At 44.3% G+C, this 18055-nt stretch overlaps 1 protein-coding gene across 1 annotated transcript in view; it reads right to left on the reverse strand.

The window, feature by feature from the left end:
• Nucleotides 1–9050: 9050 nt before the first annotated feature.
• LIN28A (lin-28 homolog A) overlaps nucleotides 9051–18055 on the reverse strand; it is a 34816-nt gene continuing 25811 nt past the window's right edge. Inside the window, exons 3-4 of the mRNA XM_063312233.1 lie at nucleotides 13004–13188; nucleotides 9051–9264 (exon numbers count right to left, since the gene is read on the reverse strand). Coding sequence (XP_063168303.1) covers nucleotides 9051–9264; nucleotides 13004–13188 — 399 coding nt within the window. The remainder of the gene's footprint in view (nucleotides 9265–13003; nucleotides 13189–18055) is intronic.

Genomic DNA, 18055 nt, shown 5'->3' on the forward strand with positions numbered 1-18055 from the left:
AGTCATTTTTTTCAACACCACTGTAAGTCTGAGCCATCACTAAATGAATGGTTGTTAAGTGAGGATTACCTGTAAAGCCTCCAAACTAGAGACCAAACGGACAGCAGAGAGTTAAATCCCACTGCTCCTCCAGAATGCTGTTTCCGCCCATGTCAGCTAGTTATATTTTAAAGACTGTAGCAGCATCCCATGGCTGGCCGGGGAATTCTGGGAGTTGAAGTCGACACATCTTAAAGTTGCCAAGGTTGAAAAACATTACATTATGCCTTCGAGTCACAGCTGTCCCTTGTTTTACCACACTTGATTGAGGGGTGGGGGATCTTTATGGAAATCCAGAGATAACAGCTATGGAGAGTGGATTTTATAACAGGCATATCTATTGAGAAAGTTTCCTGTTGTGCTGTGCAACTTTCATTGGTGCTGAAAACCAACTATTCTACACGGACTTTTGCAGATCCCTATAACCAAGCTTTGCTCACTGTGAAAATACAGCCAGTAGAACTGTAGTAGAAGCAACTGTCAACTCAGATCCCTGGTCCATTTTATTCCAACTCTGGTACCATCTAAAGGACGTTAGCTCCCACAACATTCAGTCAGGCTGAAGTCATCCCAGCCATAGCCAAGGATGCCAGGAATTACTTTTGGAATGTTCTGCATATGAAGATTCCACTTGACTATCTCTCCCCACCAAATTACAGCAATAACATCAGAATGTGCAAGTCTCATTATGAGCCCCTGGGCTATGATTACAAACATACTTAACCAGATCAGTTCCAAATCTAGAGGCTGCCTCCACACAGCATACTAAGCATTAGTTATGTGTGTATGCAGGGAGGGGGAGGGAGATGTTGGTGGCCTACTGTGTTGTGTGAAATTGGGTTATAGTGCAATATACACTGCAGTCCCAGTAAATGGTTCAGTTCAATCACCAAATTAAAGATCTTTTTCAGATACAACGTTGGAGACAAAGAAACTCCAACTAGCCAACTGGATCCCTAGCCTGGTGCCTTCCAGACAAGTTGAACTATAATTCCCATACCCCTGGACCATGCTGAGTGGGGAGGAAAGATGTTGTAGTCCAACAGATAGGGAGGGAGGTGGGTTAGGGAATTTTGTGTAGACCCACAGAGGCACCTCTGCACCTTTCCTGGACACTCACCCTTCAGTGGTTCTTTGCTTCCTGCATTCCTTCCTTCTTTTGCCCATGCTATAGTTCTGATGGATGGTTTCTCCCACCAAGCTGGGGCCACTTTTATCCTCATTTCTTGAATTCTGAAGCTCTTTGAGGCTGAGCTCACTCCTTGACCACAGGCCAGACAGCTGTCTCCTGAAGCCCACCTTCTTAGCCAGTGAGGCAACTGTTGGTAAAGGTGATGCCTGGCTCTCCATCTTGAGGTCATTAGAAAGAAAGAAACAATCGAAGAATGAGCTGAGGCTGCCCCGCTCCACACTCACAGCCTGTTGGCCAAGAGGAACCTCACTGCTTTCTTTCTGTAGCCAAATGTTGAGTTTTACCTTCCTTTCCTCTGCCTTGGAAGTCCCACCTGCTGAAAGGATCCGGTTGCAAAGGTGTGACACCTGTTGACACTTCCCAGGTGTATTGGTCTGGGAGCCTGGCCAGCAGCTGAACTGTCTGCTGTTGGATGTCTCACCAGAAGACTAATTTAGTCACTGACTGATGTTCCTCAAACACAGCCAAGGTCATAGCTCCTTATGGGGAGGAGGGTGTGGCAGGGGCACAACCGAGAATGGGAAAGGAGCATGCAGTTACAGACTGCTAAGCTCCAAGGAAGAAGCTTATGGGTTCAGGCAACAATAATTGCAGGAGGAAGCTGCACACCTAAAAAGTAAATAAAGGCTCTACTGCCTCACTGCACTGAAGCAGTTGGACTCAGCTAAACCACCTGGCTGAGTTCTGGGACTGCAGAAGAAATGAACACAGATGGTTGCTCACCTTTAGAACTATTGTTTGGGTAGGGAGGCTACTAGTGGCCTAACGGGGGCGGGGCTTTAAGACCAATAAGGTATTTCAGCTGTTTTCTGCTGCTGTCACTCCACTATGTAGTTTGATCCATGAAATCAACTCCACAGGAAGGCTCAAAAAAGTTACTATAGTGTATTAATATTGGCTATAGAAATAGAATCTTGCAAGTCTCACTGTGCTTTACTTCCACACCCCACCCCCACCCTTAGAATCATGTAAATTAGGGAGGTGTCTGCCTGAGTTGCTTGCACATGCCTTCTTCTTGTTTTAGACTTAAGCCCTTGTCACTCTGGTAGCAGATCTAGCCTAACTCTGTGTAATGGTATACGAGAAGGACCTTGAGAGAGGGGCGAAGAGATGCTGCCTAGGGAATGGTCAGATAAGAGACAGCATAGCCCACAGATTCATAATGGGAGGGGCAAGAGGCTCAGAAGGGACCCTGCCTAAGTTCTCAGGCTGTAAAGGGGATGGTGGAAGATTTGTACTTTCAGACTTGCAAGATTCTGTCAATATAGCCTTACAATAAAGTAGAATTAGCTCATCTGGTCATGTTTTCTGCCTGGTCCACCTGGGAAGGCTGACACTCTGCTAAGGTCATCTTCCTTTCTCTCTACAGCTGCCCACACTGGGAGTTGGAGCAAAATGGGTCTTAAAATCCAGATGAAGATGACCCGTTTATTTTATTTATTAAATTTCTCTGCCACCCATCTCGTACACAATGACTCCAGGTGGCTTACAAATAATAAAAATGGTGGCAATTCAATATAAATACATAAAATTATAAATACAAGTACAAAATATATAATATAAAACTCAAGATGGGAAGATCTTAACCTTGGCACCCTCATGGGGCCAACCACCCCCATGAATAGCTGTCCCTTCTCCCATCCCAGGCCAGATGGCATAGCCATGTTTTTACTTCCTTCTGAAAGGCCGAGAGAGTGGGGGCCTGTCTTACCCCTGGGGGTAGCTTGTTCCAAAGGGTGGGTGCTATGGCAGAGAAGGCCCTCTTCCTGGACCCTGCCAGTCGGCAATCCCTCATGGACAGTGTCTGTAACATGCCCTGCCTGACCAGGTGGGACAAGTCGATGTAACTGGAGTGAGGTGGTCCCTCAGTTACATTTTTTGCCATCTCTTGCTGCCCTCTAGAGGTCATCCAGGCTTTTGCAGCTCAGGTATGGTAGCCTATGAGAAAAACCATCTGGAGCCCTTTCTCCTTTCCAAACAAGCAACCATAGGTCAGAACGCCTTTATAGACACATCTCAGGGGTCTAACTTCCCCAGGAAGTAAAAAAGCTTTGCTATCCCTTGGGGGAAGACCAACAGCTCAGAGTTTTTGCAGGTGGAAAATATTTTTTATTTTGGATTAGATGGCCACCTTGTCTCTAGGACCTTAACAGTGACTCTGTGAGAAAGGTTGGGCAAACAGACAGTGACTGACCGCAAGTTACTGAATTTCCATAGCTGAGTGAACTTGAGCTTGCCAAGTCCCCCAACCCCCAGCACCTTTACCTCTATACCACCTGGCTCAACATGAAAAGAAATACGAAGAGAAGATACCCAGAGCCTGACATGGTATTTCCTTGCACAACTTCAATCACATAGGTATGGCTGCCATCTTAACAATTTAAACTCCCTCTTGGCAGACATCTGTTACATGCTTATTACTCAAGTCCCTAACATGTTACCCACCCATGTAATTCAAGTGGCAGGCCACATGGTCCCCCAGAGACCTTGCTTAGGACTCACCAGTCTAGATGTCCCACCTGTTTAAAAGACTCTTTTAAGAAATGCCTTTGGGACTCATAAAGTTCCCACTGGGATGTTAGAAAGCAACCTAGTTTACCTAGTAAATGGAGGTTTTGTGTTGTGGCTGATTGTGCCCACTACAGCAGCCATTTTGCGAGCGCAACCACAAATTCACTTAAACCTGCTTAAAAAAACCCTACCCTTTCTGGATAAACACCTCCAGCAAAGGATCCTTTGCCAGGAACATACACAATTAGGTTTGCACTAATGTTTAGCTGAAATCCACTTTGCTTCAGTTACCACTTGTCAGATGGGACAATCTTTTCCCAATAGTGGAACAATCCAGACAGTTCTGCTGTCAGGAACAAGCCTGCTCCCTGTTCTGCTTTCAGAATTGAGAATTGCAGTCTCCTCCTGACCTGCAAGGGGCAGAAGTAATAACCTAGAGCAACAGGGGGAAGAGCTACTACCAAGACTACAAATAAAAGAAACCTGAGTCTGGGGCAGAACTGCAACCTGAGAAACATCTCAGGCAAGGCCCTGCCTAGTTCTCACGAAGATAAAGGGAGGGGGGGCACTTTCGAATTGCAGGATTCTGTTATAATACTCCAGAACAAAACTATCTTAATCTGCATGATTCTGGTTTCCTAGTCTGGTCTACCTTGAAGGGCTGACATGACCCTTTTTCCAGGCTAAATGGCAGAAGTTACTATTCTTTATGACCCATCTCCTATTTTTGATGTCTTTGCCTTGTGAATCTACCTGATGAGATCATAAACTCAACTCACTGCATGACAGAAGCCCCCTCGCAGAAGGAAGGCCAGCTCTTCCCTCCTTGCTGTTGCAGAAGTCTGAAGCCCCAATCCAGCAATCAGTCTGAGGGCCTCCAAATATGGCTCTATTTGCATAACACAAACTACCCAACCAATTGATTCACTGCTACATGCTGACATCACATAATCTCAGATGACCCTGGCAGCCATTTTGTTAGTCCTCCCAGCAGCTGCGAAGAAGGCTGGGAGTTGGAAGTCTACACATTAAAGTTGAGATTGAGAAACAGTCTTAGATGACAGCCAAGTTAAAGGCATTCTATATTTTGCTGCCTTCAAGTTGTCTCAAGGATTTTTGCAGCTAAATGTCAGAGTTAAACCTTCTCAGATGTGGTTTCCACAATACAAGAGGGGCTTCATAGAATTCCCTAACAGATCTGGGATTGGTTGGGGCTAAAATCTAGCTAATGATTTTCACAATGCAGTGTGATGATGCCTCTGTTGATGTATCATGCTTACATTTTATGGGTTTTTTAAATATATTTTTTGTGGTTTGTTGCGAGCCATACGGTTATGTATTTAAGATGGGTAGCCATATAAATTTTCTAAATAAATTAATTTTGGAGTTCACACAAGATGTTTAGCCCCCACCCCCAGGCTATCCATTTACATATGCCCTACAAACAAGGCCACTGTCTTGGCCCAAAGGAACATTTTGTTTGCTGAAAGGAAGAAAAGCACAGCACACTGTTATCCATAATCTTTATTCATTTCCATCATTTTCCATTAACTGGTATAAAAATGGGAACGGGGAGGGAGAAAAATGCAGTGTGGGGGATTTCTGATGTCACCACAAGACATAAATCAGCAGGAAAGCTGCTTATTTGGACAAAGTCCTGCAGCCAAGACATTACCCCCCCCCCATGAACCCAACAATCACCCTCTTATTCCCACCCACTCCCACCCTCTATCGCCCACCCATCCATTTTGTTAAAAATCAAGAGTTTGACACAAAACAAGCTTTGGTTACTAGCAGTAAACATGGAGTTACATTCGTTTTGTCTCGCAGGACACAAATATGGAGCCATGCAAGAAATGGTTGCCCCCACCCACCCCCCAGCCCCAGTACATTCAAATTCCCCCACACCACAGTGACCCTGAGTGCGGACATGGCTTTACCCTGCCTGCCATTCACACCGTTTACTCTTTATGCATAGTGTCCACCACTGTTGAAATTGTATTCTCATCCCCTGCGCCAAACAGCAATTTATTTGCAAGACCAAGCCAAAGAACTTTAAGGAGACATTTTTTTCAACAGCCAAAACTGGAGATCTCTACTTCACATCTCCCAATTTTTGAAAAGTAGAGAGCTGAGAAGCTGCTGCTGATGCTATCCAACCTCACCACAATGAGTTTCGAAACATCACTTTCCTTTCCATCCAATGCTCTTACAGATAAATCACCGTTATCACAGAAATCCAACGATCTCAGTTGTAAGACCAGCTCTCACTTGGCAGAATTACAATAAAGTACAAAGAGGGAATTCCACCCCCATTTCTCTGGTGCAAATACCATCACCTGCTTTGGCTATTTTTCTTAAATTTGTAAACAATAATCCAAGAAGAAATTGGGAAGAAATCAGATAACTTTACATGAGATATTTACACAGACTAACCATCTAGAAAGGGGAACAATGTCACTTGATTCTTCTTTTTCTTCTTCATAATAAAGGCAGATACAAGACAAGGTGCCACATTTTGGGCACAGTCTAGAGAAGCATTCCTTCTTTGACCAATCTAGAGCAAGGTATCTAACCTAATGGGTTCTATTGTATTGGACACCAAAAATGATCCTGAGGTAGATATGGTAGGTTCCTCACAGCAACGCATCAAAATTAGCCACCTGCACACTCCTCACCATTTCATTGCCACTATTCCTGTGATAGGTGAGAGGGAGGAGGAATTACATGGAAGTTTTAAGTTATTCAATATCCCTTGAATTGCACTGCTCATCTCTGAAAGTTTCCAAAATATATTTAGATTTTGTCTTTCCACTTAGATGTTTTTAAGAGGTCTGCATGACTAAATTCACCTCTTAGCAGCTGCGAGAAAGCTGGTTACTCTGATGCCAAGGAGCAGATCCAACACAACTTCCTAAGGCAAGCAGAGAAGAAATCTGGGAACTTGGGTGCAGTCAAATTACAATTCAAAGCCCCAGCCAGCATAGCTAATAGCGAGGGATGTTGGCAGCTGTAATTTATCCACATCTGCAGTGCTACAGGTTCTCACTTGCTACCCTGACCAACCTAACCCTCCATCTTTGCACATTCCTTCTTGCTTGCAACGTCACCTCCACTAGAGCCAGCCCTAGTATTCAGCAGAGTGAGGTGACTTCCTTAATCTGGGGATTTGGGGCAGAGTGAAAGGGCAGCAAATGGAACATTATTTGCTTCTCTTTTTTTCCTGACAAAAATGTAGAAAGGAGATGTGGGTTTTTCTGTCTGTCTCAAATACCTTGTGGGGCTTGGAATACAGGGCATCCTGACGGGAACGTTTGCTGATCTGCCTGAGGCGGCAAATAAGTTTCTCCACTCGAAAGAGGCATCTGGTGCTTCTGACCACATTAGATTTGCAGACTCTCCCTGTTCCTATCTCAGCTTCTCATCTACATGAAACTCTGCCAGGTGTAGGGTCTATACCATATGGGCCTGGACTCTAAATTTCATGAGTGTGGAACAAGGAATTCTGCTAGAGATGAGATGCAGAAATGGCTACAAATGAGCCAAAAGGTTTAAGGATGGGTGGAACACAGAAGGGGATCCTATCAGGCACTGAAATTATGCTGGGGTACAAATTGCATTACCTATATTATGCACAGCTGTGGGCTGCCCTTTCCTTTGGCTTGTTGGTCCATAGGCACAGTCCTTGGGGAGACCTCTGGCTTAAGCTCCCTTGGGGGGAAAAACAGGGGGGGAGCCACACAGAAGTGTCTCTGCATGGAGCACTTTCCTCTGAACTGTGCCACAAATCCTTTTACCTTCACATGTATCCAGAAAAGAGGAAAGAAGAAATCTACTAAAACACAGCATCCGAAGACATCAACCCACTCACACACAGAGACTGTTAAAACAGAGCTACAAATTTTAAAAACAGAGGCTTTCTTATTCTTTGTGCTGTTAAAAGCTGATCCATTCAGCCCCAGAGCTGCCGAGATTCTTCTGTCCCTGAGATGTGTGAGAATACCTGAGAATAAATTGCAGTATCGTGTCATTTTTTTTCTTTTTTTCTTCCTTTTTTTTTTCTCCTCTTAAAGTTTAAAATATACAAAAATACAAAACGGAATATTTATATTTTTTTAAAAAAGGAACATTTCCCAAAAGAAAAGCAAAGAAAAATAAACCCAAAGATACGTCATTCACGCACATCGTAGTGCAGATTTCACATCACGGCTTCAGAGCAGAGGGAGGCCCACCCCCCACCCTCCCGCGTCTCGCACGGCAAGTCCAGCTGTCCGCGGGAACAAAATAAATTAAAGGCAGAGCTAGGTAAATTAAGCTGAGCAACGGAGCAGCAGGTTTTATCCAATGGGTGGGCTTGGCAGAGAAAACAGGAGATCCAGATTTAGGACTCTTGTGCTCATTTAGAGGATGAAAAATACTGTAGGTCACATGTACAGCAATATCAAAGATAAGCCAAATTTGTGTGTCTGTGTCTGTGTGTGTGTGTGTGTTTCAAGCAACTGAATTAGCCAAACAAGCACGTGCAGGAAGGAGCCTGGCCATACCACTGAACGACATGGCAGATAACCAAATCCAAGCCTCCATGTTTGTTTGGGCAGGAGTCACAGACTCCTGGGCCTGCAGTGGGGGAGAACGCTCCTTCATGTCCCACAAACCTTGCCTAAAGGCCTGGGGCTCTTACTTTGCCCTAACAACAAAAGAATCCCAGTGCAGATATGGAAATGGAGGTTTAGTTTTTTTCTATTAAGAGACCACAGAGCAGGCAGTTTGGCGTCTGTGTCCCCCAGGGCCCGGAATGCAGCTGACATCTAAGGTGGGACTCTTCCTTCCTTGGGCCTCGGACTGTCTTAGAGAGGGGACCCATTCCTGCCAGGTGTTTCCGTTTGTGATTTCCATATTCCAGTGGTCTTGCCAATTTGTTGAAATGACACACACACACACACACACACACAAACTTACTCAAGTACAAACGCATCCTGAGATCCGTAACTTCACTTTTTTGTTTTTGCATTTTCTTGGTCTTCACCTGGGATGTTACTTCAAAGCTAATGAAGGTACCCTTGGCTTTTTCTTCCAATCTCATAGAACTGATTGTTTAAAACTAGGATTCCCAAATGTCCACACCTACTAAGAGGAGGAGGAAAGGGCTGCCCTCCACTCAGTTTTCCCTTTGCTAAAGATAAAAGCTGCTGCTCTCCTGCCTGTTCTCCCACAGCCTGGAGGCCAAGGCTGCTCACTGCTCCCATTTTGGCTGACTTGATGCCCTGAAGCCGGTCAACTGGGCAGATTTCCTACTAATTTCTCAAGATCATTCCCTGGTTTCAGGAAGAAAGGGTGAGCTGTGCATTTCTTCCTCCTCCCGGAAGTACGTGGGCTTTCCCTGAGAACTGGGTGACTGCTGTGTTTTGATCGGGCAGTTGGCCACCATATGGGCAATGCTTTGGCAGAAGTGGCATTTCTTAGGCTGTGGAGGGAGCTTGCATTCTTTGGCATGATGATCCAGGCCACCACAGTTGTAGCATCTGGGGAAAAAGAGGAAAATGAGATGGAGGGGAAATCAGGAAGGCGGTTACAGGAAAGCCATACCACCACCACAACCGAGAGAGAAAGAGAATTAGATCAGTCAATTTACATTAATTCTCAGTGATTTGCCCAGCTACCTGGCAACACCCTGATGACTTTGGCTAAGCTCAAAAAAATTAAACAAGGTCAACCTGGTTAGCACTGAGCCAGGACCTCACCAGGAAATCTCATAGCTATAGGCTAGATTGGGAAGTCAAAGAAATATCCATGACACTCCCATCATCTTGCAGCTTCTCTCTCTCTCTCTCTCTCTCACATACACACAATGCTTCAATGTGGTGCAAACCAATTCCCATTTTATCCCATATTCTACTGTAACAACCAATTGCAACTAACAAAAACACATGGTGCATTGTTCTCATGTTCCCCTCACATGCTGATTTGGTCTTGGACTATAAATGTACAACAATCCTTCACATCCTTCTTGGGCCACCTGGAATACTAGAGACATGTGGTATTTGGCAAAGCAGGCAAAGGGGCTTCAGATCCTATGCTGGCACCCTTGCAGTATTGTCAGCAGCTCTCTCAAGGGAGATCTAGTCACTTTCCCCTAATGAGACCTTTGAAGGTCGGATGCTACCCATTATTCCTCCCAGTCTCTATCCTGCAACAGGCTGTTGAAGGATCTCCACTGTTGGTGTTGCCCAGGCCTTTCCCACTGCCATCACCCATTATCTTCCCTTGCTATCTTGCTTGCCTGCTCTGGCAAGAATCCCCCACTAACTGGCCACAGCCTTCCATCTGGTCAATCAGACGACAGTTGGTCATGCCAGTGCCTACCTGGTCAAGGTTGCAAAGGAAGGGCTCTAACAGGGCTGCCTCACCGTAGGCAGGTTCAAAGTTGGGGTTGTCACTTCTCTTCTCTATGGTCTGCCGTCTTTCTTTCCGCCACACCCCAGGCCACTCTCTGAGGTCTCCTTCCAGTGGGGGGCTGCTAGGAGACACTTCTATGCATCAGAGGGACTTTTGGTCTATCTGCTGTCTTTCTCTTTTCCCCCTCAGCTCCTAAGATGGAGCTGATGGAAAGCTACTGCTTCCTTTAGAAGACAGGGCATGCGAAATAAAGAATTTAAAAAAGACACAATGTCTGTATGTGTTAATATCAACCACTAGGGGGAACCCTATTCTGCCATTGCTGTTAATGAAGAGGTTTTTTTCAACATTTGTGGAAAAGCAAAGACAAGAGGTGTGTGGCAAGAAGGAAGATAGGCAGTCTCATGCCTCCAGATGTTTTGGACTATGCCTATCACAATCATTCACTTCTGGTTTTGCTGGTTGCAACGGATGGGAAATGTGATCTAAAAACATGCCAAGACAGCTTTCATTGGTCTTCAGGTGTGTTGGGACGTTCCTCAGCAAGGTGGGCTACAATTCAGCCATAAAAGCATCTCTGTTCCATGGATGCATCCTCCCAACTGCATTATCCTACTAGTGCTAGTGCAATAAGCAGATTCTTAAATAGTCTGGTGCCCAGATATCGCAGGGCCAGGAAGCGTAGACCGCAACCTGAATCAACCAAGGGTTTAACTCCGGGTTTCTCAACCAGGGTTCCACGAGAGGTCACTAGGGGTTCCCTGGGAGATCACAATTTAATTAAAAAATTATTTCAAATTCAGGCAACTTCACATTAAAGAGGTAAGTTTTATTCTTTATTTTTAGTTTAAGAACACTGTTAATGCATATATACACATGAAACAAATATAGTAATTTTGTAAATTTTAGCCTATATTTGAGCCTGAACATGCAGGGGTTCCCCGAGGCCTGAAAAGTATTTCAAAAGTTCCTCCAGGGTCAAAAGGTTGAGAAAGGCTGGTCTAACCTAAAGGCTTGTGGTTCGCCCAGTAGGTTTACCTAGTTCCCAAATCACCCCACGTCATGGGTTTGTGCATGCCTTGAACCATAAAGTGAGCAAGTGGGCTGAGCTCACGCAAGCTGCTAGCAAAGAAAAGGCCTAACCTTAGTTAAAGCTTAGTCGCTTAGTACGCTGTGCCAAATGTAGTCGCTAGGTCCGCAATAGAGCCGGTTAACTGTGTTGTAGGAATACAGCCAGTGTAAGATAAGCTGGTGCCTTCCAGATGCACTAATGCCACTCCCACAGCCACTATGACCTTTCACACATCTGGAGGGCACTTGGTTGGGGACAACTGATGTAAGTCTCCCTGACGTCTCCTCTCTTCCCAGATTGCCCAAGGGATGAGCCACTGCCTGCGCATCACCATCCTGCAAACAAATGTTCACAGAATGGGGACGTTGCTCTATTCCAGTGTTTCACAACCGGGGTAACTTTAAGTACTGGCTGGGGAATTCTGGGAGTTGAAGTCCACACATCCTTGCCAGGGTTGAGAAACACTGGTCTATTTTATTCAGAGGGGGAGGGGTACGTGAGCTTTGACCTTTTCCTTTTCGTTGGCTGCCCTGCTCCTAGAAATCTGCATCTGCCACTCACTTAAAAAGTCAAAAGGAAGCATCTTATGCAGCAGGAGGAGGAGACTGCTGGCCAAGCCTCCACCAGAGGAGAGTGAAGCCAGCTGGGAATGATGGGAACATATAGTCAAACACCTCTGGAGAGCGCCAGATTGGGGGAAGCTGAACCAAGGTAACTAATTTAAGCAAGCTGGTGGTCTTTGGGTAAGCCTGTATGTGTAGCCACAGAACTTGCTGGACATCATGCTGGAACTGAAAGTGTAAAGGACTCCAGAGGGCAAGGCAATGTACCCAGAGCGCTGTCTGCCACTCCTTAAAACAAACACCTCTTCTCCCAGGCCTGCCCTCTTGTGCCTACATGCCCATGTGCCATTCCCATCATGCAAGAAGACATCTTGAACTACTTGGTGGGAATGTCAGAGAGATGGGAGTTCCATAGCAGATTCCAGCAGATTCAATCCTTGCATCTCCCATTTAAAGGATCATGGCAATCAGAATCCTGTCTGCCTAAAATCCTATTAGGCCAGCCTTTCTCAACCTTTTGACCCTGGAGGAACCCTTGAAATATTTTTCAGGCCTTGGGGAACCGCTGCACATTCCGGCTCAAAAAGAGGCCAGAAATTACAACATTATTATGTTCATTTCATGGGTAGGCCTGTCTATATGCATTAACAGTGTTCTTAAACTAAAAATAAGGAACGAAACTTGCCTCTTTAATATGAAATTGCCAGAATATGAAATGATTTTTTAAATAAATCATGATCTCCCAGGAAACCCCTAGTGGCCTCTCACAGAACCCTCGGGAGCCAAAGAACCCTGGTTGGGAAACCCTGGATTAGGCTGTTAGCAGACAGAGCAAAAGGCCTTGGGCTACCCACAGAAGCAGCACAACTGGCTCCCTAAACTCCACATCTGGCAGCCCGAGAATCTCTTTTCATCCTATTAGCATTAAACATGTTTCTAGCTCTCATGATGATGGCAAAAAATTATTATTGATGGAAACTTTAGAAGACCAAGCAAGGCTTTATTGTTATTAGCCATCCTAAATACTCTGTGGGTGAGACAGGAACCAAAATAATGAAATAAAGAATGCCTGAGTTTGTATAGTATGCCAAGCCACTGGGAAGAAAAAGAAAAAAGCCCAAGAAATTCATGCATCTTTCATAGGTTATGTGGAAAAGAGTTTCAAACTTAATTTAAGTGGACTTAAGAGGTTTCTGGAATCACTGGACGTGTGCCTGAGCCAAGCCTTACCGATCTCCTTTCGATCTGCGTTTCTGAAGGTTTTTCCCCTTTGGTCTCCTCTCGCTGCCAATGCAGAAAACTCCCCCAGGGCCAGTGACTCGGATGGACTCTAAACCCTTGGAGGATTTCTTGAAAGTGAATTCAACTGCTTCTCCTTCCTTCAAGCTGCGGAAACCTTCCATGTGGAGCTTGCTCTGGAGCCCAGAAAAGAAGCAGGAAGAACAGTTCAGCCATAACGAGGGTATCATGGAAAACTGACAGCAAGCAGCATGTTGACATGCTGACAGATGACAGCATGTTCAGGTAAAATTAACTGCATTTTCACTGAACAAACGTGATACACATATTAGCCCACCAATTTGCAAGAGATGTTTGATTTAACTGAAGTTTTGGACCACTTGCAAAGGCAGCTCCATATACCATGGATTGGAAGAAAACTAACTCAAAATGACCAGTGCTTGAATAACAGTTGGAAAGCTTTCTCTGAAGGCAGTTGCAAAACTTTCTCTGCTCAGGAAGGACCACCACTGCTATGCTGGGCTACTTACTTTTGTATTTTTTCATATTCATGGTGTTGTTTATTGATGTATTTCAATTAATGAATCTTGAGCATGGAATGTTTAATTCCGAGTTCAAAACACTTGAAGGGCTATTTTGAGCTTGGAATGTTTTGACCCATCCTAGCTGAAAACGAAGAGAGCAAAACAGAACTCAGAGGATCCAATAACACAACCATGCAAAGCAACAATCTTCCAATATCACTGTATACAATCAGCTATGAGTAGAACCATGTAATACCGCGTTTCTCAACCTTGGCAACTTTAAGAGGAGTGGACTTGAAGCTGGCTGGAAAATTCTGAGAGTTGAAGTCCACACCTCTTCAAATCGCCAAGATTGAGAAACACTGATATGCCCCACATCCAACCTCTTCTGGATCAAGTCAATTGCTATTTCAAAACATTCTCTGAAAGCAAACTGAAACAGATCAAGAAAAGTCCATTTCATTCAACATTGCCATGAACCAAAAACTTCTCAAAACACTAACAATAACGTCAGTTCAGAAACTCACCCCCATGCTAGCAAATGCATCTTTCCAGAATTCCAAAATTCTTTCAGAATTAGACTTGTTTGTATATGTGTGATCATTGTTTGCACACAAAGACTTGGATGGGCAGATGGATCATGCCTTGCAGGAGACCTTTGCTGAAATCAGGCCCACCCACACTGCCTCCTTGCCACTAAGACAGCTTGCTTGAACCGTCCTCACAGTGGATCCTCCAACTCAGTGCCAGCCTGAACCAGAGGAAAGGGGTTTTTCAGTTGGAAATGGAACCTGCCCTCTTTGGTGAACATTCTATATTGCATGGAGAGGCAGGCCGTGGAAGAATGATGGTCTGCTCTCCAATTAGCTTATTGCAGGGCCACTTGTTCTAGCAACATTCATAGGGGTTAAACACTGCAGATTTTGATCCCTGCTGTTGCGGGGCTCTATGTCTTTATAGCTCTTTCTCCCTTGACTGCTGGAGAGAACAGACCCTAACCTGGCAATTCTGGTTTTCTTTGTTTCTTTGGTTGGGGAGTATCAGCCTCCTAGAAGACTTTCCAGAAAGTCAATATTCCCTTTGGTAGCTCCTTGCCAAGTCAGATGGTGAGAGGACTGGTTTCAGCAGCAAGCCCATCCCTGATGGAGCCCCTTCCTGAGCAGCACCCATTGCCGAAAAGAAGAGGGCGATGGGCAAGGTGGTGAAGGATCCCTCACCGGATGGCATGCCAGAGAGACAAGAGGAAGAGTATATGGGGCGGTGGCTGCAGAAGGAGCACCAAAGTAGCAGGGGCATCTGCAGCAAGAGTCGTTGGCTTCAAAATGGCAGGAGCAACTGGGTGATCAAAGTCCCACCCCTGTTTAGTGTAAGTCACACGCATTACACACATGTAAAAAGGGATGGAGCTTCAATGGCATGGCTGTGGCTGCCATTTTGAAGCCAGTGACTCTTGCTACAGATGCCCCTTCAAGATGGCCCAGAAAATGGATAAAACAGTGCTCTCAGACAGCTATCAACAGTTCCAGTAGATGAGAGACCATCACTTCCCGAAGGAATCGGTTCCACTGCTGAACGCTTGTATTCTAAGCAATTGTTCCTGACATCCAACCACATCTATTTCCTTGTAATTTAAATGCATTATTTGTTGTCCTCCTACAACAACTCTTCAGAAATTCTCCCCTATCATCTACATAACAGCTTTTCAGATCCTTGAGGACACTGACCGTGTCTTCCTGCAGTTTTCTCCAGGCTAAACGTACCCAACACCTCCCACCATTCCTTATAAACCCTTCCTTCCAGGACCCTTATCAGCTTGTTTGCTCTTCTCTAGTCATGTTCCACTTTCTCAATGTCTTCCCTAAAATGTGGTGCCCCAAACTGGATGCAATATTCTAGGAACAGTCTGACCAACACTGGAGAGGAACTCAACAGAGCTTAACCCCACAAAATGAGTTATAGGGCTGCAACTATCATCTTTCCATTTTTCACAGGGGGTGGGCAATTTATAATCTCTGGAGATCTGTCTCTAAATTTTGAACTTTTGTCATTTCGAGACATGAAACGTACAAAACCTGCAGGTTATGCTAAAACAAAATAAAACAAAAATCTGACCCCCACAGGAAAAACCCACAGTAGTCCTAGTACTGTTTGGTCAGTTTCTGTCACCACCTCCCCACTGTGGTTCTCATCTCCCCCCTTTACGTTACCCCCAAAGAACCCCAAGGTTATCTGCTTTGGATTCCAAGGCAAAAAAGGCTTTGGAGCATGTGGGGGTGTCTATGCAACTGCTCAAGGCAGCTACATGTTTTCCTGGAGCTTTCCCTCTTCAGCTTCAGCACAATCCTGGAAAAATGTGTTTGATTTAAGGAGTTGCAAACCAGCACTACCTGGGTGCCCCTGTGTTCTTTGAAGCACATTTTTGCTTTCAAAAGCACTGCACAGCACCTTTATTCAGATGTTATTGAAACAGTCAATCAGGTCACTCTCTTAGCCTTACTGTAATTACTCAGGAGTAATTCTGATTCGATATGAAAGCACATCTGCAGAACCGCAAACAATCAGAAACAGCAAGGATGTCCACAGACTCTAACCAATTAAAACCCAATCACTGAAAGCCTCCTTTGAAACACTTTATTTGTTGCAACCACAGATCAGGTCTCTAAAGACCATCTCCTAACACTTTCCCTAATTCATTCTCAGCAATAAGAATAGATCAATTATTTTTTTGTCTTCTTCTGTAGTCCCACAAGCACTCATTTTACCACTGTGAAGCCTCCTTCCCGCACCCCGCCCATTTTTCAGTGCTTTAGGAAAAGCCACTTGTTTCAGTTCTGATTTCCACAACAATTTCATCTAAACTTTTACAAAGAAATATTTATTTGTGTGTGTTTTTGTACTGGCCAAGAATCAGACTGAAGTGATAAATCCAGAGCTGGTTTCTCATAAAAATTTGGTAGCTGATATAATTGATTTCTGTATTGTGGGGATTTTTTTGGTGGTGGTGTTCACTGCCCAGAGTTCCATTAGTAGATGAGCAGCGGTACAAATCGGCAAAATAAATAAATAAATAAATAAAAATAAAATGGCTGCTATATCTTTCCCAACATTTCTTAGGTAGAAATAATGACCTTCTGGTTAATGCCAATATATAGTGACAACCAATGACAATGATTTTTCCTGGAACTGATACCAGTTCAGATAATATGGTCTCAACTCAATAAGAGCTGGCAAGCAAAAAAAAAAAACAACTCCAGCTGACTCATGTTAGTTAACAAATTCATAAAATAATAAAAACAATAATAAAATAACTTTCATGATAAAAAACCCTGTCCTGCTCAGCCCCCCCTACTATATACATAACATAACCATGCCCCCATTAACTGAGATTCCCCCCCCCCGCAATATTAAGTGTAGCACTGTAGGCCAGTTATGCAAATTATCTTACATTTATTCCAGATCACACCTTACCCCAGGGAGCGAGGCACATAAGTTTAATAGAAACCATATGCTTGGCATGCCCCAAATCCCAGTTTCAGTTCTGCCTTAGCAGCTCCTGTTTTAAAAGGAGTGGATAGTTCACAATGGGAAAGCCTTCTGGTTTCAGGCCTGTATTATAACCCAGGGTCATTTTTTTTGCGGAAAGTTGAATTACACCCTACAGGAGATTTGCCAGGTTTCATCCCCAATTATCTTCAACAGTTCTACTAAAGTCAAATAATAAAGAAACAAACAGAAAGAAACCAATAACAACAACACATACGCCATGTCAGGGAAACACGAAAAGAATTAAAATATCTTGTGCAAATTCACAAATCGCTGGGGTCCAGGCCTGCTGGAGAAGCCGAGATTTTTAAAGCTTTCCTACAAAAAACAGCACATCTTATACATTTTGACTAGTTGAAACTTCGCACTGTAACATGGTAAGACTTTGTTTTGGCTTGGCGTATGATACAAACTCAACCACTGTGGTCTGTAAACCATAGCTGATAATTTAGAATCTTGTGTGAACCTAGCCAATTGTGGCTTTTGAACAAAACCATTATGAGCACAACGTGTGAATCTGTTCATTTATGGCAATTTGGCAAAAGCACAAGAAGCAATATTTGCTCCGGATTAAAAACAGGGCTGAGGGTGAGAAACAGCAGTCTCCTTTACGGCTACCTGGTGAGTTCAGAGCTAAAATTAAGATTTAAATTGGGCAAATGCTCCATTTCCCAATAATTCATAACACTCTGAAGCTGGTTCACAATTACGGGTCAAAATTCCAGTGAAAGGGATTACCATTCCCAAAACTTGATGTCTTTATACTTAGTTTTGGTGGTTTCACTGCAAATTTCCACTGCTTTTGCTGCCACAAACTAATATCGCTCCACTACCAGCAGGGTGGTAAACCAATTAACATTCGCAAAGACTCTCTGACTATTAAAATGAGCTCTGTGGATATCCTTAATCTGTTCTGGGGTGGGGAGGACGACAGAATCAGTAATCTATCCCTGCTGCTCTTGCGTGAACCATTTTC

The sequence above is a fragment of the Candoia aspera genome, chromosome 10, assembly GCF_035149785.1.
Source record: "Candoia aspera isolate rCanAsp1 chromosome 10, rCanAsp1.hap2, whole genome shotgun sequence".
NCBI lineage: Eukaryota > Metazoa > Chordata > Lepidosauria > Squamata > Boidae > Candoia > Candoia aspera.